We start from the raw sequence: 25,433 nt of genomic DNA, 5'->3' as shown, positions 1-25,433 counted from the left end.
AATCGTATAATCGCGCTGCATGAATTAAAAAAAAATGTCTGGGTTTTATCGCATATATAAATGGGGAAAGAGAATTCGCATTTTCGTTTATGACAACATTTCCTTTGATGTCATTTGTGTGTTGAGTGGAGCTACACAGCGGCAAAGCTTTATTTGATTATCATTTGTTGTATCAGGTCGATACATGCTGACTTTCATTATTCGATGTATTAAAGCGCTCTGGTTACCGGTCTGGTCGGACGGGAATGTGTCACAGTACACGAGCTACCGCACTATTTCCTTTTTTTGTATAAAAGTTGTGCTAAAGCCGTGAGCGAATTCAATAAAAAATAATGAAAGAAGCTATAACCTTCCTGACCACACATGTCTAAAAACATCCACTTCAAATTCCAGTTCAATATCGTACACTTCCTTATCATCCACCGTTTCATTGGAAAAAAGTCCAGTTCAATATCGACCACTCCGTTTCCTAGGAAAATTTTCCTTTAACAAAATGTAACGTCCTTTCCGTATGGTCCAGTCCAATAGCATTCTACATTTTCTAAGAACACATTCCTTGCACAGAGAGTGGACGATCTTGAATCGGACGATGTTGAGTTTAACGATATTAGACTGGACGATATTGAACTGGATAATATTAGACTGAACGTTAACTGACGCTGTGTAGATAGGTGATTATTCAAGGGGATATGGGATTTTTAAGAGATTTTTGTATTATATAACAAGTCTTACCTCGTTCATTCACGAGAAACCCTCTACTGCCGGGCTACGAAATGAACTAACAAACACCCTTCGATCGGACAATAGCTTAGACATATTAGGGTTGGTAGTTGGTAAGCAATTATAACAAATGCGGGGAGAAATTAACATAGAAAATTGACAACATTCTTCTAGACCGAATTAATTCAGTAAAAGAGCAACAAAATTAATTTTACATGCGTCGAAAACCGTTCTTGTCATGTTTCAAGCACTACTTTCGACGCCATCAGCTTGTAAAATCCATTGTACAACACAGGATAAAATTAAATGTCTCTTTTTCGTGTGTTTATTGATCTCCGCGTCGCCTCGAATCATCAAAATTCACACGAAAGATTTTACTTTTCAACTTTTTATCCTTTGTTCTTGTTATGTAAATAACTATTAATCCAATTCTGCTATTTTGAGTCGTGAAAAGTATTTCATTAAAAAAGACAATCAAAGCACTGTGTTTGAATTTGAATGTCTTTTTTGTTCTAGGAATTTTATTTATCTACGTTTACTCTCCACTCCCAACAATGTTATAAGTCAATTATCTCGAGCCAATGACAATTCGTTTGAATAGAAAATAGCAATTGCAATTTGGATAAATACGAAACCGAAATCTCCATTGTCGCCTCGATTGTTTCCGCATAATTGAATAGCATTGAAAATTACTTCAATAATGCAATCAATTGCATGGCATGGTTCTTAAATTCGGATCAATTGGGAGAGATTAAATGTGAATTTTTGAAGCTGAAGCTTCCACAAACCCATCTTTCTTTTGTGAATTTGTAACGAGGTAATGTAAGGCTGAATATATAAGCAGGGCTTATAAGTCGCGGTACCAGGTTCATAGTCTTTTACATGATTTTCTTCTCCACAGGGTCGAAAGGGGCTCATTACACACCTAGGGAAAACAAGAAAATTGGTTTAGGTTTCAAAAGCATGTTATAGTTATTTACGTATCTGTGGTGGATATTTTAGGCAATTTCGCAAGTTGTGGGCTGAACGAAGTGAGAGTGACAAGCGAAAGTACCTAAAATAAAGCACCCACAACAGATGAGCATACAACTTTTATGCTGAGGGACTAAATTACGAGAAAAATTCCGAAATTTATGCCCAAGGCATGAAAAATCCATTACAACTCGGGATAAAAATGAAAAGTCTCGTTTTAGAGTGTTTATTGACCTCGGCTTCGCCTCAGATCAACAAAATTCACACGAAAACTCTACTTTTCAACGTTTTATCTAAATGTAAATACTATTACAGAACAAGGGATAAATAAATGAAAAATAATGTTTTCGTGTGTTTTTTGTCGATCCGAGGGGAAACCGAGAATTTCCGATTTTTTCAGGAATAAATTTCACAAAAAAATGTTCGTCTTAAGTGGTGTAGAACTATAGCATAGGTTTCAATCCGCGACGTTTGAGTGAGAGTGACTGATATGTACCTGAAATCTCGTCTTGAATGAATAAAAGGAAAAGAAGCTCACTCTCATCCTTTAAATAATAAATTAAAATTCTCTGAGTGCTTAAAAGCGTACTTAAAAGCTACTTGCAATCTTACGTTTTCTGTGAAAAATATTCAGAATCGACCGTGACGCTTAATGTTTATTTACATTAAATAAAATTCAAAATCAAATGTTGAAAAATAGTTATTTATGCAACCAAAGGTTCGAAGCATGAATGATTTGTTATATGTACCGTAGGCGGAGTGTGACCATACACATCGTCTGTCTAAAAAAAGCGTTTATCACCGAATTGCATAATACGTTTTTCTCAACAAAGGCAACGCAACTTTTCCTTTTCGTCACTGAGTGACTGAATGAAAAAAAATCAAGCTCTCAACATTTCAGACAAAAGCCATGAATAGTTTTAAATTCATCGCCACAATATCATTCATCACTCTACATACACACACACTGTAAACCCTCTCGCTCTTCTCGTTCGTATAAATTTCATTGTACAACGCCTTTTTCTTTTGACATTTCGAAAGTTTTGATGTAATAGTCGCATTGCAGCCGTGTGTATCGCACGTCATTTTTGTGTATAACATTTGTTTATTTTTGTTGGTAAGATCTAATAAACTAAATAGATTCCTCCAATTATTTATATTTGCTCACGTTCATTGCTAATAAATGTGTAAAGTGACGCTAATCATCCTATCGACAATCAAGTGTTATTTGGATGACAATTTACTCGAAATGATTAAATTCGCTGAAATGTGTATTTGATTGCGAAAATTGCTGATTATACACCCAGAAAATAAGTGTATCTACTCTGTGTCCTGTTTAACGTGACGTAATTATGTCCTTCATTGTGGTTTACCATTGATTTTTCTTCACATTCGTTCGGTGCATATTTTTTAAATACTCTGCCAGAGGGAAACGTTATACATTTCCTCGTAAAATCGATAGTGGTGGTACGCTTCAAAATTTTGTTTCTATTGTGTGCGCCGTTCTTTGGAACAGATGTATGAATTTTGACATGTTTTATTCTTGAGCTTTATAAGTGAATGAGCATTTCTGGTACGGTAGAGATAGTGTTCATGGATACGTGATTAGGTTCAGGCCTTGGATGACATGAACTCATGCTGTTTTCTTCCTAACTTTCATTTCCATCTTAAAAGCCTTCCGCAATGCTGTTCACAACACTCACCTTTTTTTGGTTTGACGGTGTTGGCGTTGCAAACTTATGCTTTGTTCTTTCGTGATTTTCAGGTGAGGTGCGTCCACATTGGTTAAGCACATACACTTACTGCTACTGCGATCTCAAAACCTCTAACGAGGGAATCGGTTGCGCACGATGGACGATTCAATATTGGGCAGAAAACCCCAGTTTAAGACAATAACTTGTATCAAATGTTCAGTAGAATTGGAATTTCCGTTACCAGCTGAGCCATCGAAATCTGGCCGTCCACTTAATGTTAAATGTTACAATTGTGCAAACCGGAACCTTTTTACCGCAAAGGACCCGTCGAGTTCATCGTCGGCGTCCCCGACATCGCAAGGCAATTCTAGCACTGCCAAAAAATTTGGATTCAAAATGGGATCGGATGAGAATCCCGTTTCAACCGAATATTATGACATTTTCGGTGTAGCTCCTACCGCATCTGCGGCAGAAATCAAGAAGAGATATTACGCTCTGGCGATGCAATATCACCCAGACAAGAATAACAGTGCAGAGGCTGAAGAGAAATTCAAAAAAATCTCTGAGGCTTACCAGGTTCTCGGCGATCCACAACTACGAAAAAAGTACAACGAATTTGGTCCAGGTCGTGGTTCAGCACCGGAAGATGGCTTCATCGATCCGGAAGAGCTGTTCCAGCAACAGTTCGGTGGCGATCGATTCGTTGATATAATTGGCGAACTGGCAATTGGGAAGCATTTCAAATCAATGATGGCAAGACACGGTTCCAAAGAAGAAGTAGGTGAGGAGGGTAAGGAAACCGGTGAAAAGAAGGAGAGAACAATGGAGGAAAGGTTGCAAGAGATTGAAGAGAGGAGAAAGGAACGAGACGCGCGTGTCGATAAATTGTCTGAAAATTTGATAAACAAATTAGGGCCTTATGTGAAGGCCACTGGGTCCACCGCAAAGGACGAGGAAAAGGCGTTCATTGATGCAATAACAGTAGAGGCTGAAGATTTAAAAGTGCAAAGTTTCGGCATACATTTGCTACATTCCGTTGGCTACGTTTACTCACTCAAGGCGAATGAGTATTTATCGAAAAAAGAATTTCTTGGAATACCCAGCTTGTTTCATCGTATTCGAATGAAGGGTCATACCGTCAGTGAAACGTTTTCAACGGTCAAATCAGCCGTCGATGTTCACTCAACATTTGTCCAAATTCAAGAAGGCGAAAAACGGGGTACGATGACGGCCGACGAAAAGGAGAAACTAACGGAAGAGGCCACGAAAAAAGGAATATTTGCTCTTTGGCAAGGTAGTAAATTAGAAGTAGAAAGTGTTTTACGTTCTGTTTGCGACAAAGTCCTATCGGATCCGAATTGTGATAAGATTGTACTCAGGCGTCGGGCCGAAGGTTTGAGTTTAATCGGTGAAATCTACAAAAATGTAAAAGAATAAAAAAATTTATTTTTCGTTTCAATTTTGTTGTCTAGCTATAGCTACAATAATGTAAATAAAAAGAAAATCCGTTATATTCGATGTTTCGTTTCTTTTCTTTAATATTCTTCGCTCTTGATGAACTTCCAGTGACGCATTTCGATTGGAATTGATGAAGGAGGATAGAGTATAAAAAAAGGTAAGATGGAAAATATCCTAAACATCATTTAACTGGAAGCATCAACGTTACCAGAATTCGAACGCAGGTTTCAACGGCCTTCCCTATCAATTCAGAGATGTTTTTCCATTTTCAGGTTTTTCCATAGTTTCAGAATTTTAGTTTTATGAAGTTGTCAGCCATTGCCGTGACTGCATGGGGGCTTAGGTGGGCTCAGCAGCAGTACACACCCTGGACTTGTTCACTATAAAACATAGGGGCAGTGCCAATATTAGCGAAAATATTTTCACGAATTTTCTCAAATTTTCGCGATTTTCTCAAATTTTCACAAAAAACGTTTTTCGAAAATTCACGAAAATTTGAGAAATTAGTGAAAATTTGAGAAAATTCGTGAAAATATTTTCGCGAACATAGGCACTGTCAATGTGTGAACAATTATAAGGACGTCGAAGTATGACAAATACATTCATTTTGATGCTGAGCACACCCTAGAAAAGCGGCCTAGCTACGGCCCTGTATGTCAGCTGTCTTCATCGAACTATTTTCAATCCATAAGTGTCCACAAGAAAGTTAGTATATTAAATAACGTAGAAGCAAAATGATAAATGATCACTGAAATTGCCAGTAAGTTTGTCGTATATATTGTTAACAAACAACATTGTCGTATATTAATGACATGATTCGATCCATGCAAGTTCACACGTAGTGTTCCTATTAGTCGACGTATCAAATAAAAATTGGTTACGTAACATTCAAAAAGGACATCTTCAGTTGAGGTATAGGTAGGGTTTGGGTTGGAAATGCGAATGGATTCTCACTGAGACGGCTGTTTTTCGAACTTAGGTCCGTTAATTCAAGTCAGGGCATGTTATTGAAATTTTCACTAACTTAAATTATCGAAATTTACTGATGTTTTTTCCAATAAATTTCATTAAAATTTCGTTAAATTTGAAAACATTTCGTTAAATTTCAGTAAATTCCATTAAATTTTCGGTGACTTGAAGTAAGTTTTGCGTAAATTTGAGGAAGTCTCAGCAATTTTTTTTTTTGGTACTTTCAATTTTCCAGCAACATGCCTTGTTTCATGTATTTGCTCAATGTTTAACGGTATTTTTAGCTTTTTTTTCTATTACCCTAAAGTTTCCTAAAATCAAAGAGATCCCGGTAAATGCTGAAGTTCTTGATCCGGGAGGATACTGAACCATGAATAATGATATAATTTTAGGAACCAACCAACTACTACCTTCGTCATCACATTAGGCCAGAAGATAATCCAAAAAAATGAGTTATCCCTTAAAATCCCAGAGTTCTCGAACTGGGAAGATGTTGGACCATGTGGAGTGTTTGACAATTGAAAATTATTATTTTTTCATTTCTAGCATTATATGGTTGGAAAGCGGAAAATCGGTTCCAGATCCGCCACCGTTAAAGATAGGAAAGAGTGTGATACCTTATTTCCGTAGAGAATTTCATGACGAGCAAACCTTCTGAACATCGTTTCTTTGTAAAATTTAAATTTCACGAGTTATCTCATTTTGAAATTCAACTTTTTTTCTGACATTTCGGAAAAGCTCGGAAAAGTCCAATGAAAATGGGAAAATTTTGAAAACCAAAGTGTGTCAAAAAAAACTTTGGACTTACTCTTTCATTTGAGCTATATATAGCTATGGCAGGAGTCATGACAATAATTCATCAAACGTACCTCTGCACCGTAAACTTTAAAGAGGTGTAAGGGGAGGAGCTAAAATGTTGGGCTTCACATCGCATTAGACTCTGGAAGTCCATATTTACCGATGGTAAAATTTTCAGACCTTTGTCACAAAATCCACTATGCAATTGTGTTTTGTATGGAGTGGAACCTCTACTATTTGAGAAATGTTGACCCGGTAATACTTTTTCTGTCTTAATTATCCATTTAGTAACAGCTTGTTTTCTGTTAGAATGACCAAAAATTAACTTAACAAATATTAAGCAGGCAGAGAGATAGTAACGCTCACTTGTTAGGTAGTATACATTTTGAGAAGCATACCTGAAAATGGTTTTTATAATATCAATCAATACTCTCTCTAGCACACCCTATTTCATTGTATTCTACAAACACTATTCTACGTTTTTTGACTGACTACACTGTAATTTACAAGTAAATTCCAAGTGCTTGCTAGATAGAGTATTGGGTCAATCTGTTCCGTTTCAATTCTTAATAAATTTACTATTCTCAGAAAGAAGATGTCCATCATTTTATAAATAAATAAATGAAGAACAGTTGATGAAATATCTGACTTAAAAGCTCCCAATTCATGTCAAAATGGTAAACATCAAAGCTTGAAAATTCTTACTTTACAGACAATAATATTGAAGGAGTTGAAAAAGGTTACAGTTCGTTTAAATGAAGTAATGCTTGGAGTTCCGACAAATTACACAAAATGATAAGTGTATTCGTTGAATGCGACATCAATATGAAGCTGTTGAAGAATACTTATGTCTTGGTCCTTTTTGATTCCATGATCAAATTGTTAACATGACTTCTATGAACTCGAATACCCTTTCTGAGAAAGAATGGTAAGAAATTAATTTAGTCGTTGGTTGGTTTCACAATACTATTCGCTTGGAAAATATGTAGACCATATTTATTCGTAAAGAGCAATCTTTAAAGCTTTGACGGAATAGCTGGTTTGTAAATAGCCTCAATACGAACAACACACACTCTACGGATAATAGCGGCAGAGTCGAAATTTTGCTTGATTTTTGCAAGTGGTTCCAAGTGGTACCTGTGGTACAATCGAAAAGTGATGTGTGGAAGGTGCCCCTTATTTTTAATAATGTACAAGTCATCCATACATCATTTTGTCCAAAAACTTCAAATTTAGCCGATATAATTTTGGGTCATTTTGACTCTGCCGCTATTATCCGTAGAGTGTGTGTTGTTCGTATTGAGGCTATTTACTGGTTAGGTTTACCATACCTTTAGCAAGTATATTTCTCAGCAATCATTTGATATGTGTGTTAAAGGCATCATGTTGTTTAATAGTTTTAATAGTTAATACAAAATCTTTTACTTCATTAGGTAACCTTTTCACTATGTTTATAAGAGCGAGACGTCATCAATTAGTTTTTGTCGTCTTTTGCGATAACAGGATAAGACGTGATGGATGATGACAAGCCGTTTATAGCAAGAATAGACAAGGATTCAGAGAGGAGTAGTTCTCGAGGTTACTTTTTTTCCTTTTAAGTTCAGTTGTAACTGTCTCGTAAATGCTACTACACGAAATAGCCTTCATTATTCAACACTAATTTCGAAGAGGAAAATCAATGTAGGTAGTTCGTGTTCGTGTAATATAAAGTAATCAATCGACCGGTTTCCATAAAAATGTTTGCATCAATGAGTTATATATTACTTTTACTATGCCTGTTATACGAATTGGCAGAGACATAATCACTAAAAACGAAACTCAGTTGTATAATAGGCCACAAGCGACACAAAGGACGTGCCCGCATTTCAACACAGTATTATCTTCCATTGCAACATTGTATTCTTATTTTTTTACATATCATTTGTGGAAACAAAACGATTCTCTTCGGATATTTATAGTAGTCTTTTACACTTTTCCTGTTTCAATTTAGCCGAACTGAAAGATGTCTTAACTCGTATAACTTACAACATATTTATGCGAACACAATAGCTCTGAAAACAACACGTCAGCGATATAATATATATGAATGGGCTGAATTACGTATCGGTACGGTATATTATAATAATTGTTGTGTGTTCATCCAGACAATTCATGCTAGAATTCGAGTATCTAAATTAAAAACAAACAACAAAGCGTTGAATAACATATGTGTAGAACATTAATAAATTCTATTCATTGATATCGTTCTATTAATCTTAATTAAGTTTAGCTGCTCTCTGTGATTAAACTTCTTTTGTTGAATGATATATGAATGTGTAAGTGGTTGGAAAAAGCAAGCTAAGAAAAATAAATGTTAAAAGGAAATGGATATAAAAGACACAAAAAGTTTTTCGTACCAAAAGTATAAAGTTTTGGTTATATTTCTCTTCAATTGTACAGTGGCATAATATATTTATTTTTAGACTTATTTGGCAAAGTAAATAAAAACGATAAATTCTACAATAAAACTTATTTTGTGTTTTAACAATATCTGCTTGGTTCTTGGGGGAATTATAATCGATCTATATAATCTTAAATATAATATACACAGCGATGATCATCATCATCATCATCATCGCGTACACACAATGACGAGCATAACAAATTATTATTATTATTAATATATCGTGGAATCTCTGAAATTTCGATTAGACACATAATTTATCGAACATTGGAGCTTTTTGGATATATGAGTGTAGATTTTCCTAGACAGAGGAAGTAATCAAATCGGAAATGAACTCGAAAATCGATTATAATTCCCAAATTGTATACAGATTGGTGCATTCGTTCAACTAATTAGGTCCTAACAATACCCTCTCTAGCAACCCAACTACATTTATTAAGTTGGTAAAAATGCAATGTAGCCTTTGCATTTTACATGTTTACATAGAAATTAGTCAACAGTGTATGATCCTACAAACAAAGGAATATGATGGTATTTTGACAGCGTCAAAACAAAGTTTGTTTGCTAGAGAGTGTATTGGTCCTAATTTCGTGCATGAATCAAGTCCCTTGACGACTTATTTAAATGAAATTTAATATTGAATTGAACGTAGTCGGTCTTCATATTCACAAACTGCAAGTGCATCATCATTGTAAAGTGCCTGATAAAAAGAAAAAATCACAAATGACTGTACGAACAAATGAAAAGTAATCGCACTTTTATTTCGACCAACTGTCATGAAAGTAGTGATACGTCTACCCTTGCTATAACATTTTTTTTCGTTCGGGTTTTCTTAATTGTTTTCTTAATGGTTTATATTTAATGGTTCATGCAACAGTTATTTGTTTGCCGAGGGAAGACAATAAGAAATTCTTAACTAGAGCGAAGTTTTATGGTCAGAGCGGAGCGAGCACCGCGAATCGGTCGACATGGAATTTCCTACTTCCTCCCAGAAGTGAGCACTATATTTGTCATAAATATATGCGAGGTGTTTTTTCTTTACGAAACAGAAACATAAATGCGTTACAAAATTTGTCAAAACCAAAACAAATGTGACAGTTCGGAAGAAGGAAGAAAATATACATTTTCTCCCCCGACCTATTGTCAGACAAAGCGTCAACAAAACGTCATTATCTCATGGCCTTTTGTGTGGAGAAAATAAGTTTAATTACACCAAACATACGAAATAGCTATTTGTTTACCGAGTGAAGAAAACAGTTAATTCCAGCAAGAGTGATATGAGCGAATTTTGGTCGAGTTGGAATTTCCTATTTTTAACAGAGGTGAACACAGTGTTTTCATATGTGCGATTACCGTTTTTCTCAATGAAACAAAAAACATCAATTTACTATCACTTTTGAAGACATAAACAAGGTGACAGTTCAAATAAGAAAAGTTCTATTTTCTCCCCACGGAAAAATGCTACATTTTTCTTACTAGAAATGTCATTCCACCAATTACCAACAAAACGCAATTTTCTCATGGTCTACGGAGAGGAGAAAATAAGGTAAATCACACCGCACATATGAAAATCTTTTACTTCATTTGTTTTAACTATCCGAGGCTCGTCGCTCATTTAGTCGTAACTCTAAAGTTTAGCTATTTTCCAATCAATGTCACGTGTTTAATGTAAATATATGCGCAATCGGAAAGTAGACCTGTGTCAAAATCGAGCTTGGTGTTTAGATGCGAGTTAGGAACGATATAAATAAAATGAATGTTCACAAACAAAAAAAACTAATTTTTATGCACTGCTGCAGTACATAAATTAAATTTTCAGTAATGGTAAACTTTAACGTATTGCCTGGCAACTAGCAAATTTGGTTATGTTTTGGAACAAGTTGGAGTTTAATCAAGACCTGTGTGCACTTCAAGCAACATATAAGAGAAAGATTCTAAAAATAAACTTTGAAGACTACACTGAATACACATAATGTAATTAACCTAACTTTTTAAACGAAACACCCGTAAAAATAGCGCACATTTTTCACAATTTGCTAAGTTCATATTTTATTCGAGTATTTATTTAACAATTTAACGTTCGCTTTTATGGTTCACCTTTCTTTCAGCGATATCCGTGTTCGGCTTCATAATTTCACTTGAAGTGGAAATACAAGCTCTATTACTTACTTGACGGTGAACCAAATGTTACCAAGTTTACATTGAGCAGTCATCCGTAGTCGAGGAAAACTACGATAAAGGTGGTTTTGAACCCTTAAGTTTTTGCACTACTGTAGATTTGAAGTGAGTGTTTGTTAGAAATGCATATAATTCTGTATAAACTCGTGTAATTCACATAATTATATTAAAACGTTGAAACCGTTTTTTTCTTCTTCTTCGTTTCACATTTTTTAATTCAAATACTTTCCAAGCTAAGAAAAGTGCACTTTCTCATGAAGCATTTTGTAAATTTAATGATTCAACACTTCGCCGAGAGTGAATGGTATTAATAATAAATTTCTGCTAATTGCGTTTGAAATGGTTGACGTAAGGATGTCTGGTGTGTCGATTCATTAATTTTTGTAATATAGCCTCAAATGGCTCGGTGTATAATTCGATTTTCCAAATTATTTTTCCCTAATGTTCGTGGGAATTAAATGAAAATTTTAAAACCTAAATAATGAGGGGCTTATGATTTTAACGATGAATTATAGGTAGAAACAAGACCCCACTAGCGTGTGGGTTATGGTACGCTGAGATGCAAGGTAGAAAGACAAGTTCAACAACGTCATATTATTGGGGGGGTTAGGTGATTGATGAACCATCTAAATATTCTATCGTCATAAGGTTAAATGAAACGATTTCAATTGACGTTTCGAGTTTTGCCTTTATAAACCAGATGCAGTAGAGGGAGGGTAAATCACTCAAAGACAGTGAAATGTTATTGAAATATTCATGAAATTAGCAAAGTAAAATGTCAAAAACGCCTTATGAATGTTGCTTAAAAGTTACGTCCTGCAAACTTTTATAGGTATAACTTGAGTTCAGTTTTTTAAAGTTGCGATTGGATTTGAGCGACATTAAATTAACAAAACAAAGTTTTCCTAGAAGGAAATCATAAAAACGAATGTTGGATTGTTGGAAGGTGAAAATTGTTCTCTAAGCCGTAAACAGGATGGCGTCTGCTGCATTCACAATATTCGAGGTAACAGGAATTTGAATCAAGTTGAGAAATAACTGATGAGAGTCAATAATGTGAGTTCTTTGAAGGTTTGAAGATAAAAAATAATAGCGACGGTAAATCACATTAAGGGTATGCCAGCTTAACATTGCCAAGTCTCGTCTTCATGTCGAGCATAAATCGTATAAATGTCAACTGTCACCAGAAAAATAATTAAATTTTGACTTGACATATTTTCATCAAACAAAATGGTACAGTGTGAAGCGCACGATCTCAGGACTACAGTAAAAGTGGGTTACATTGGATGCTGCATTACATGAGGTAACAATTTTGTTATAAAAGCAAACTCCTCACAAGTGTTAATCATAAACTTGTTTCCGACGTTATGAAATACGTAGCATTTGTGATCTGGTTTACTCCTTGCCCCATGCGAAAGTTGGTTTTTACATAGGAAAATCAAAAGAAAAGAAATGAAAGCAACACATGTGAATTGGAATGGATCATTTTCGTCAGTGGCAAATTGCTATGTAATGGTCAACTTTCGCATGGGGCAGGCAGTAAAATAATTAGTTTTTCAATTAGAGTCATTTCTGCTGAGCAATAAGACTTTGGATATTGGTTCGATTGAAAAACTAATTAATTTTCCGGAGTCCTGAGGTCATACGCTGCACACTGACATTTTGTTGTGTAATGTTTTGTATTGCTGGTTGCCAACGTCGAGGCAAAATTTAAATATTTTCTGGTGACAGTTGTCTGGTATACACTCGATATATTCAATATAACCGAGTACAACGTCGAGACTAAGAATACCCTTATTAGCATAGAACAACTCTCTGCAGTGGGCAAGATGATAAAACGAAAATATAATTCACAATTTACTTCGCCGAAAAGATGGAGCGACATTCAAGCCAATAATTTGGCACTATTCATAACACTTTAGAAAAAATACTGTTACACGCATGTGAGTAAGTGTATCATTGTGCCTAGTTGCCATTTATTTCAATTCCGAAAATGTTATTCCCTTTTTCTATTTCTCTTAAATCTTGAACTTTCGAGAGGATGAAGTTGAATAAAGTAGGATAAAGTGAAGTTGCTCATCATATTATTCATTCGATTTAAATAAAGTGGCGTAAGTCGTATCTGAAATCAAGTGACGCTCCATCAACTTTATTACACCGGATATTCTTAACATCGTGCAAGGTATATTAAATGGCGTACACTTCAGTGAATACATTCATGAGACTAAAACTTTTGGTATCATTGTGGAACAGTCGCTGGAGTCTTATTGAAGCACATTGTTAGGCAATAAAAAAAAAATCTCGAAATATTTGCACACATAATTGTTGAGTAATGGATCATGGTAGAAATGGTATGTGAGTGGTTGATAAATTGGCGTTACCTACATATTTTCTGCCTGTTAAAGCGTCCGGTTCTTTAGTTTTTTTTTTTGATTTAGCGCAAATCATCTGATATCGACAACGATATAATATGCGTCTTTATGTAGTAAAATGCATGTTAAAAAAATTGAAGTACAAGATTTAAAATCAACCGATTAAAAATACTTTGATCGAGGTAATAGACCTGATAATAATACTGGTCATATGCTTGCCGCCTGTAACATTCGGAAAAAGTTGCGACAAGATTAAGTTTCGTCCTATTTACGATATGCTTCCTTTGTTAAACTATACGGACTTTTCGTTTATACATAAATTCGTGCACACATCTCCTTATCGCAGCCAAATTAAAAACAAATCCAATTTTTCTTTCGCCTTTTCAAGAAATTTCTATAGAAAGCCTCGTAGAAAGCGTAGGTCGGGTATAAGCTGATTTCAAACTGCGATAAATAAATAATAATTCAGAAATCGTGAATTGTGCGTGTCCTAACAGTTGGATACTATTATTATACACCTTTCTGGTTCAATGATTATTTTCACTCCAAATATACAACCTACATACAAATATACGACCTCACAACAATATACCTTTTAAACCGCATTTAATCTCTTTTCACTTTGCGAAATAAATTCTTCATATTTAAACTTAATTATCTCTAAATTTTCAAGAAAATTACGAAAACAATTCAGCCCCTAAAGCTTTATGTGTATGCAAACCCTTTTTCCCATAGAGAGTCGAATTATGTACGGTTCAAATGAAAATGTTTTCGCATATATAAACGAGATCACTGATTACAATTGCAATTATATTCAAATTTTATTAAATAAGTCTGGCAGAGGGAAACGTGTGCTTGATTAATTCTTCACAGCACAGTACGGTTTGATATATTTATATAAATTCAAGCAGGAAAAAGCCAAGGCATTTTATCGCACACACAAAATACAATCTAAAAATGTTCGTCATTTAACAACTGTAAAATCGATTTCGTTGCTACAAGCATTGAATTATATTTTGCTAAAGTTAATTTAAGACTTTCAATTTTACGCTGAGAGACAATCAAGAAAGAAATCGTTAAATTTAATTATGCAAGTCCACTTGTGAGAAATGAAATATTAAACACAATCTATCCTCGGGGTAAATTGCTTTATCTTATACCCTCTGACGAATGTGTACCATTTACTGCGAAAATGTCGTCGATCCACTGTCCGAAAAACTGAAATCTTCAGTTTAATTGTAGATGGGGTGAATATTTGGACATTGAATGGCAATTTATTTGGTTGATTTCTCTTTTTTTTGTGAAAATAGCAATAGCAGAAATGATGCCTTTGATGCGGAAAGTAGCACCCCTTTTCATTCTATACACGAAATTTAATTCACTTATCGACTACTCGTAATCAGAATTGTTTCTGGACCAACATAAAAACCATATAATAAAGTTACAACTCACCCACTTGTTCGTTTATCGACGTTGTCACGGGAATGATGATGATTACAGTATAACTGTACTCTATATTTTCGTGGCGATCTAGCATTTTGGCATGCGATTTCATGTTTCCGGTTTGGCGATGTTGCCAAAAAATTTGGTTTATTTCCTTCGAACATTGTCATAAGTTTCACAGTTTCATATACCCATACCCATTCAGTTCGTATAGACCAACCAAAACTGCTATACATTTTTTTTTTGGTCGATGAAAAAATATGACAAATAATCACACTCTCTGCACACACAGCAATATCTTCGCTACAATGGAAATTTTTTGCTGTCGAACTTTTCGCTTTGCAATTTTATATTTTTAAATTATTTTTACAAAAATATAATAAAAAAAACCAAACTGCAATATCTAAACATTTTATGTTTTTATCAGTACACTCACAACTTGTATTGAGTCATCCGTCATACCAAAAATATATAAATTTTAAATGAAGTGTTGTGTTCACATATGGGATGTACCGCATACTCGTATTTCGTTGGAACGAAAAGCAGAAGACAATTGAAATTCACACACGGTTGGTTTGAGCGTGAGCTAAATGAACCGTAACACCTTCATTTGCTTTTCATGCTATATTGGTTGAGAAAGTCAAACTCAAGAATAGTTTTACTTTAATTCAGAATCAGATGCTTTAAACGTGTTTAATGTTTGATAGGAAGGTTAATTTGTGTTGATAAAGGGACGACGGCAGATAGAAATGTTAATGAAACTGATGAAATCAAGGCTGAGATCATTTAAGAAAATCAGATTTTTTTTATGGTAGATTCATAGACTACAAGCACTTCAAACTACAAAAGCCATTGAGTTTTTCACTTTAATTGGTCGAAGTTCTAACGACATATAGTAAAGGACAGTAAACATCTGGAAAGTTTAGGCATGACTTTGTTTTAGCTGTTTTCCAGCACAAACAAAACTGCTCAAACGTCTTTTTCGTGCGCGTACGTGTAACTATTTCACTCGTAATAAACGTACTAGCCTTCCACCAAAATTATTCGGGCTCTATTCGGGCTGCACCGATGTACAGACAGAGTAACTCGCATGACGTAACCCAAATACGATAATTTCTGTTTTTTTCATTTTTAGCCTACATTTAGGCGAGATATCAATTAAGCACCTAACTTTACTCGGATAGTTTTTACATACTTCAAGGTGTGGTTGGTTAAGACGGTGCTCCGGACTGCCCTTCTTATTGACCGCAAAAAGCTGTTAGCGAGGTCTCTAAATGGACATGTCAAAATCGTTTGTTTGTATGAGTGACACAGCTGAAAAACGTCTGAAGTAAATTTATGTCTAAATTTCACTGACGTCGACTGTTGTGCCATAATATTTATCACATTAGCCAGAGTTCACTGCTTCTTTCTTGTTAACGCTGTTGCTAACAGAAGAAATAGTCTTACGTAAACGGCTAAAATTCAACATTGGCTATTCAGACTACATTTCTCGTTTACGTATCATCGGTACAAAGATCCATATCATTGTTAACCGAAAACATACAGAAAAAATAACGAGCAAGAATTTACAATTTACAGAGTTTCCACGAACGATGAGAACAACAACGTGTTTACAAGTTGAATTTCATCGAATTTTTTTATCAATTCTTTTTTTACAACAGTTTACCTTCTCTATATTTTCCTCAACTAGCTCGTTATATGACGTTGAACGGTTCCAAATGCTTGAGACTCTATTTTCAAATGATGTTGTTTATGATGTTTGTTGCACGATTTGAAATAGTTGCTCAAAAGAGACGTAAAAAAGCATCCATAAAATTTGTCTTTTTTGTTTTGTTTTCATAAACTGTGTCAATACAGAACGTCTCATCCGTTTTTATTTTTATTTGCTATATACACACTGCTCGTCATATTGAAGTCCCTTATCCAATCGTCGGATCTATATCGCTTTTTGAACAGAAACGGCTGTTTAATCATGAGCAAAAAAGTTTTCAGTTATGGCATCATAGATGGGTTGTGCTGGTTTGCTTGTTATTGGGTATGCTCTTAAATAAATTAACATTTCGATAAGAAAAATAAAGCGAAAAGTTAATCATTATCAAACACAGCATCAAACGATCGTAAATTGTTGTTACATGTGAGCAAGTGTCGTTTAAGATTTACGTTTAACATTCATCTTCAAATAAATTTCTTTCTTGAACATATAAACCTTTATCTGACACATTCAGTTTCAACGTTGTTTTATCTGAACATTTTTTAAACTTTTTTTTGTTAATCCTACATCGTCGTCGGTCGTCGCACTAAAAGTACGTATACGTAAATACATTTAAATATTACAAGGGTTGAATCTTGTAAGGGATTAAATGTGAAGCTTGCGACATTAAGTATTGTGTCTGTCTAACTAAGAGCTGTGGCATAATGAAGTTGTTGTTGTTCCCTCCGGCTTTTGTGTTTGTGTAGCTATACGATACAAAATGGGCACGTTTTCGGTAGTTACACGAACGGACATGTTTTTGTTGATAAACGCTGCGGCACATAAATAATCTAGATGAAGAACCAGCAGGCCATAAGTTTTTCATTTACCATCCGTTTTGTGAGATTGAATTGTGTTGAATATTAAAGGTACACATTGATGGTTTCCACAGGAAATACATGGGATAAAAAAGGATATCCTCGTAAATCGATCAATGATGTACCTACATAAGTAATTTTATTTGAAGAGAAAGGTTAACGGGCTAACAGCTGGAATTGCTAACTAATTTATACATGGTATAGGTGAAACGTTATTTTAGGTTTTCCAGAAAAGGTTTACAGCGGATTGTAAGTTGATTCGAAAAGAAAATCAAAATCAGTTGAAACGCACGTAAAGGTAGATGTGACGCAGGTACTTTGAAAACGGTTTTTGACTCCGTCGGCTCTTTCCAGAAGTGAATTTAAAAGACATAAATATTTGGTACATAGTTCAGCTTCCGCGTTTACGACAATGACCACTTTCCAATAATATCTTAAATCGAATGAGACATGCGACAAACGATCCCCGCAGTACAATAGGACATTCAATTTAGACAAAAAGATGAAATATTTAATTAAATATTCATGTGAGAGCTATGAGTCGAACCCTGTACGGTTGTACAAAGTTTGGACACATTTCAACCCAATTTAAGGATGAATAAAATATTCATTTAATTGATCAGAAACGTTTGTTCATTTATTGTGAATCTTACATAAAAAGTTTTTAATTTCCTAAATTGAAAAACATAGAAAGTATTTTAACTAAATTAACAACGTGTAATCGCTCCCAAATATTGTTGAGAGTGATTATTCACTTTAATAAATAATTACGCATTCGAGGGATTTTTCTTTTGCACCTCAGCCCTAAGCAAGCACCTTGCATCGTAATAAAATATTTGGTGTGTCAAAATACCACTCCACTTAATGCCGATAATACGATTAGTACTATTACTTCCATAATGGTAATAACGATATCAAATAGACTATATTCTATTGCTATGATGGGTGCTTCGATTTTAGCGATAATTTCTTACCAATGAAAACAGAAACCAGGTATGGTGTAAAGTATGCATAATGGGGTTTCACAAGTATCGAAAATCAAAAATCGTCAGAAAATTGTTTTCTTTGGAAATTTTAATTTTTCGAGTAGAGCAACATCACATGATAAATGCGGAACTTACAGCCCTTGTAAGATGGAAAGTATGGTAAGTGCAGTATCATTTTAAATCACTTGCGGTAACAAGTTGACAACAATTTATTGTTTCGATCAGAACTGGCGGTCAAGGTGTGTTCAAAGTCCCTGGATTATAAGTTTTAAACGCTAGCAAATGCTGTAACTTAGTACACTCTCTACTAAATCCACTACTACTACTACTAATGTCCTTATCTTCGAAAATGTTTTCGGGGATCCTCGACTCATAAACAAAAACTTTTGGTCTTATTTTTCTAGCTTCTGTGCTTCCCAGACAACTAGGCGTTCCCCACAAATTTCACTAGGGAGACTCAAGAAAATGAGACCACCCTACTATGTGATCTGTTATTGAGAACGACGACGACAAAAATGCGGTAATAAATACCTTATTGAGCAGTTAAACAATTGAAGTAATAGATTTACACTAATCAAAAGACTATATCATATGATGCCAGTCTGTGAAAGGTTGATGAGGTTTTTTTCATCGGTATTGCAATATCGTTTTCATCTGTTTCCCACAAATAAATCCTCATCAGTGATGCATAACACAGTTTTTTACCTGTCCGTTTCGCCATTTCGCTCAATAGCATTAAACGATACATCTCGTGTAACTTAACTGCAAAATAAATTAGTTTTAAAAATCTGTGGGTGTAACTTCAGCACTACACCTCATGTGAACTAATAAATCAAATTTGAAATAATGTAGTATGTGTGTGAGTACTGTATCTGGGGAGTAAAAAAGAATAAAACGTTTCGTTTAAAATACCAATTTCAAGTTATATTCCAAACAATCTATAAAGTTAACATTTAAATAATTATTTAAACGATATTGAGTACTTGAAGGTGATCAGTTCAGAAAGTTTCGTCATACAGCGCCCGGGGTTCAAGAGATGGGAAAACTTTTCTACTGAAAAATATTGATTTTACTTCCGACAGAGAATTTCTCGTTTCTATGCTGAGCCAACATGCATGGTGTTTATGTATAAATGTCGAAAAACTTTCTTTCGTACAAAGAACATAACGAACAAGTGAGTGTGAGTAAATTGCTTATGTACAAAGCTTACGGAAAACTTTTTCAAGAAACCATAGTGACAGCATTAAATTAAATGTACTCTGTTGGTTAAATTACGAAATGGTTATTATAAGATTAAGCATTAGAATTTAAATAAGTAAGAAACAGGACGTTTTTATTATGTTATCCTATACGCAAGCGATATTTGAAAGTTGTGTCACATACCACAATATTTTGATAAAACACAGAAAATGGAAGTTTTGGCTTTAAAAGGAAATTTAAGTTGTACCTAAAGCTTATATAACTTTCGTCAAATAGAAATGTTTCTTGATCAAAGTGGTTTAGAATGTTTTTTTCTTGGTATTGGGCTGCAAAATGTTTGGTTGATTCTTTTTCTTTCCTTTGTATACTTAACTTTAATTATCGATGAGACTGTAGAAAAGAAATTGGCAAGCAAAGTCTTTCTTTCTTATCACTATATCGGAAAATCCTTTACGCTCATGTAACCATGGCTTGAAGTCTGGATAAAAAGCGGTGAATTTGTTACGCACTCTGAATGATTAATGAATATTTTATTACTTTTTTTCTGTTACCATTACATAATTTTTGTATTTTTACTTTCTATCAATTACATAGTAGAGTTATTGTGAACTTGTCGTTGTCGTTGTCCTTGCAATAATCATTTTTCTTGGCGTCTACATTTTGTTTTTTGTTAAACCACATTCACGGTGGGCCCAAGCACTTACAACTACAAAGGCAGAGGGGTGGTGAAATGTTCAATATATTTGTTTACTGCCAAAGTGTGTCAATATTTGGACAAGTGTTTCAGTTTTCGGTCTTGTACTTGATGTGTTTTGTATGTTCGCTTATGTACTTGTGCACACACTTATACCCAGCTTTGACAGCAGGAGAGTGCTGAGAGTCGAATAATTACTATTATTAAATGAAACGTACAATTTCCTTGTTAACAACAAAATTACGTCGAATTACCGCTGCACGATGAATTTTTCTGGCTATCATTTAGTTTTCATTGGTTGAATGATCGGAAATTAGAAGAAAAAGAAAATGTTTAGTACACACGTCCGACGGTGGGCATTTGGTTTAATGTGTGTTTACGATGTTGGAAAAGAAATGTAACTGAGATAATAAAATAAAGAAAGTTTGACACACCATAATGGAATGGTATAATGTGTGGGGATCATTCTGTCGAATATAACGAAAGCATTAAACTTCGTGATGTCTTTAATCGACAATGTTTGCGTAACTTTAAATTTGGTTTCACATAACTTTTCGTAAGTGAACCTACAATGAATACTGTACAGTACACATAGCAGTCATTGAAGATTTCAAGAACATTTTCGTAAACAATATATTTTAAAGCGTCTCGACGTTACATTCGATTTTTCGTTTGGCTTTTGCTTTCTTCCCTTTTTTTAGAAACATCGGTTGGTTTAATCCAATTGGGCATACCTACAATCTTCACGCTATCCATCTATGTGTATTTTTGTACCTTCCTATTTCAGTGTTGTTTCCAGGTCATATTTCTCTTGTCTATGTTTGTTGTTTATCAAGTTTTATCACAACAGAAGGAAAGTAATTAAATTTTGACTGACGGAAAAAAAATTCTACATTGCAAACCATCAAGCAAAAAAGAAAAGAAAAGAAATTTAATTCAAGTAATGAGTTCTGTACACATAATATTCGTCTGGTAATAAGACCATCGCACCTACAGTTATATTCTCAGGAATTCCGTCTTATAGACCTTGTCCCAAGAAAGGGACATTCCGTAATAAATTCAAGCATTTTTGTTAGTGTGTCCCTGGTAATTATTAAAACATAATAATTAGAGTCAAACGCAAAAATAATTATTTTTATACTTTTTGATGTCTAAATCAACAGCTCCCAAGAAAAAGCATAATACCTTTTTGTCGTATGAATATTTATAACCGCCATAATGTTGAATAATAACTTATATTTAGCACCACCTACCTCTAGCAAAAAGAATATTTTAAATTTATTGGAGTTGTGTAACACTGTTTGCTTTCAAAGTATATTTATATACCTTCTCTGTTGCAAATATGAATTCGCACAAGTGTAATACGAAGTTGAGAAGTAAGAGAACATCATATTATGGATATTGATGCATGCAGTCGCTATAAACATTTTAGTTTAAAAAAAATCCCATTTATCTATTTCATACCCAGGTAGATAAGTCATCAATTTAAAATCAATAAAATCCGTACTTAAGTTCCGATATATTTTCCCTAAGACATTATTTTGTAAACTAAAGTGATGTTTCCTTCATTTACTGGCACTGTCAAAAAAATGCGGAATTGATGTTCAATAAAACCCACCGTAAGTGAGTCTTTTTAAGTGAACTTCAAATGCAATCAAAATTTTACTGCTCTCTTTAAATGGGTTTAGTTCATGTGCTAGTAGCGGTGAGCAGCTTAGAAATTGTTTGTTCAAGTTATAGCTAGAATTTCGTCAGTTTAATCTTAAAAATGTCAGAAACGTATTTCCTCTTCACATTTCACAAATACCTCCTGTCAAAACCGGTGGTGATGTTGGTACACTATGCAGCATTCGCAATTTATTTATAAATATTTGTACAGAGAATTGTACAGAGAATACAGCGAAAATGAATGTTGATTGAAAAATATGCATTTTCAAAGCTCATTCCTTTTCGCATGGTTTATATATGGTTTCTAATTGGAGTGAAGCGAATTATGCTAGCTTTATGAACGCATACGAACATTCCACACCAACCACGACATTTGTAAACCTAAACTATCATCCACGTCATTAGATTTGATCTTATTTCGCTCAGTCTTCATGGTATAACAAATGATTCGTTAAGCAAAAATAGGTTTATCTTTATGTGTTCGCGGGGTTAAGTCCAAATTTGAGTGGGTGTTTCAAGGCTGGATATCCCTCTTGCCGTAGATTTGATTGATATTACAGAAAAACGTTGCGCTTGCGTTCGCTGATGAGGTATAGGGCATGTATAGTGTTTTATGTTTGGCAAAGTGTACACAGGTATATTTGTTTTTTATGTAAATATTATAGCTTTTGGACACACAGCCAAAAAAGTGTTTTCCATGATTTTTCTCCTCGGTATTTCATTCTCTCTCTATTAGTATGTTGTACATACAAACTTGTTTTCGGTGAAAACAACCCCTGAATGAATTTATATATTAATTTTAAAATTCGTGGTAGAATTTTTGTTTAAAAAAAAAGAAGAATGACAGACCCTTTTGAAAGTGTATGAACTGAAATATAATTAAATTTAAATTGCGGTCGCAGATGTGCTTCATTATATTTATATTTTTTAATGTGAATGCCATATATCAACCAGTGAAGATGAAGTATAGTTATTACGCTTTTTTTTATTAAACATATATTTGGCAGAGAATGGCGATGTTTCTACACATTTCGAGCATATTATATGGCTGCTGTAATCATTCAAAGAATGTAATTAAATTTTAAATCAGAAACGCAACCGTTATAGTTGTACGAAATTGAAATTGTGTAGACAATACACTGATTACTTCATTTAATTAAAATACAATAGGTGCATTCCTGTGGGAGCTTAATGGGAATGACAAATTCAACTCGTCGATAAACTGATATATTGCATCAAACCAATACTGTCTCTAGCAAACAAACTACTTTCATTTAGGTAGTAGGGTATAGCGTTTTGGCGAAATTATTTTGTTTTTTAAGGCCTGCGGGTAGGCTAGATGCAGAATGGTCCCCATTTTTCCTAAAATTCAATTTGGGATCCTTTAATTCTACTTTCATTCGCCTCTACTTTCATTCGCCTTCTGCAAAATAATGGAGTTGCGGGAATTCGGCAAAAACCCAACTTTTAGCCAAAAAGAAGCGATTCAGCAAAAGTTTGGGAATGGGTCTTTTATCATTCAAAGAAACACTGACACCTTGCAACGCGCAAACACTGCAAACACAAATGCATAATAACATAATAACAAAAATCGTTATACTTATCCGATGTGAGCCATGTGTAAATTACACGCTTAAACAGGTCCAAAGATTTGGGAACCAAGAGAGGTCGAGATATTTGTATTCTTAGCAAAAATGTTCCTAGTGAATATCGCTCGAATTTCGTCGAAGCCGTATTCGAAACCTGAAATTCCTTTACCTGACAGACGGTTGTCATCTGCTATCGACAACGACAGCAATAATAAACGACAAGCTCTGACTAAATGGGATCTTATATAACAAAAAGCATGTTCAAAACAAATGAAGTAAAAGATTTCTAAAGAAATCTTCGATCAAATGAAGTTATAGTTTAAATAGTAAAACTGTTAATATGCTTTCCCTCTGTGACAGGTTTACATTGTCCATTATGAATTTATTGATTGATATTGACTTTCGGGTGACTTTGTTTACGCAGCTTAGGTTCTCTCGTCAATTTACTGAAAAATTAACTTATGTCGAATTTTACTGGATTTATCAGTTTCGCTAAACTCTGACAGAAATACACCTAAATTCACCTAATACACCTGTTCTGCTAGTGTTTTTTGTTTTGTTTTTGTTTTTAAGAATGCATTTCGTTCAGACTTCAGCTGTATATACGTTAAAATAAAATTTACCATAAAGTTCTCAATAACAAAAGCTCTAGATGTTTCACGTTTTACTAAGGAAAATCAAAATAAATAACACAGAATACCCGAAGCGCAGAGAAGGTAGTCTTGTAGGTAAACTTCCAAGGCCCACCCACTTCTTCTATCTAAACTTCCAAGGCATATTTCAAGACAATTTAAATGAAAAAAGTTAGTTTTATGTGATGTGTTTTTAACATTGATTTTAAGTTTGGAATTGTTTTTGATTTTGCTTTTCGAAGTTTTTCCTCGAAGAACAGCCGAACAGGTTTCACAATAAGTTTTTTCCATGGCATTTTCATGACACAAACTTCAACTGGTGCGTGGGTAATTCCTTGGTACAAATTTCGTCATTTCTGAGGCATAAAGTCAGCTGTGTTGGCTATGTTTTGCACTAAAAAATCAGTCTTTAAATTTTCTCATACTCACGAGACCCAGTCCTTTCATACCAAGAAGAATTTGAATTTTTAGCCTGCGAAGTGTGACTTGTGTGGTCGAGGAAGTCGGCTGTTAGTTGCGTTGCAAATTTTGTGACATTTCAATACATTTCCACTAGGGATTTAGATAAACTTTTTTGTCCTCGAGAGCTATTGTTAACCTGTCATCTGTTATCGACAACGACAAGGTCTGATTAATGAGGCCTTATATAGCAAAACCCATGCTCAAAACAAATGAAGTAAAAGATTTCCGAAATCAGTTTCTGAAAATTTTCTATCAAATGAAGTAATAGTTTGAATAGTAAAATTGTTAATATTGTCTGTGACAGGTTAAGACGCGCAGTTTGAGCCCCATATGAGGTTGGTAGCCCAAAATTTGTGGGAGATATTTTCGAGTTTGGTGGTTGTTACTCCATAGAAAATGTTGCTTTGGCTCAAAACCGTTGTTAAAAATGGCTACAATTATAGCGTTCGGACATAGAGGAAAACAAGTTTACAGAAATCGCTTGAGATTTAATGTCTCAAAATGTTGAGATTTATATAAAAACAAACAAACGTTTTTTTGGCAACTGACGAATACTTGAGAATTCTAATCGGCGCCCCCAAGTT

At 34.4% G+C, this 25,433-nt stretch overlaps 1 protein-coding gene across 5 annotated transcripts in view; it reads left to right on the top strand.

Moving 5' to 3' along the window:
- LOC119066099 (uncharacterized J domain-containing protein C3E7.11c) overlaps positions 1-25,433 on the top strand; it is an 85,763-nt gene that overhangs the window by 2,956 nt on the left and 57,374 nt on the right. The window contains exons 1-2 of one of the 5 annotated variants that reach the window (XM_037168372.1): positions 2,688-2,809; positions 3,458-4,904. The exons of 1 other annotated variant lie outside the window; for it this stretch is intronic. In XM_037168372.1, the coding sequence (XP_037024267.1) occupies positions 3,543-4,823 (1,281 nt within the window). In that variant the 5' untranslated portion in view covers positions 2,688-2,809; positions 3,458-3,542 and the 3' untranslated portion in view covers positions 4,824-4,904. Of the gene's footprint in view, positions 1-2,687; positions 3,009-3,457; positions 4,905-25,433 lie in introns of those variants that run through there. 3 more of the 5 variants (XM_037168374.1, XM_037168375.1, XM_037168373.1) reach the window with 3 other exon arrangements.

Source organism: Bradysia coprophila, chromosome IV (assembly GCF_014529535.1).
Source record: "Bradysia coprophila strain Holo2 chromosome IV, BU_Bcop_v1, whole genome shotgun sequence".
In the NCBI taxonomy this organism is placed as follows: domain Eukaryota; kingdom Metazoa; phylum Arthropoda; class Insecta; order Diptera; family Sciaridae; genus Bradysia; species Bradysia coprophila.
The sequence above is the reverse complement of the archived record's forward strand: the minus strand, read 5'-3'. Positions and strand labels throughout refer to the sequence as shown.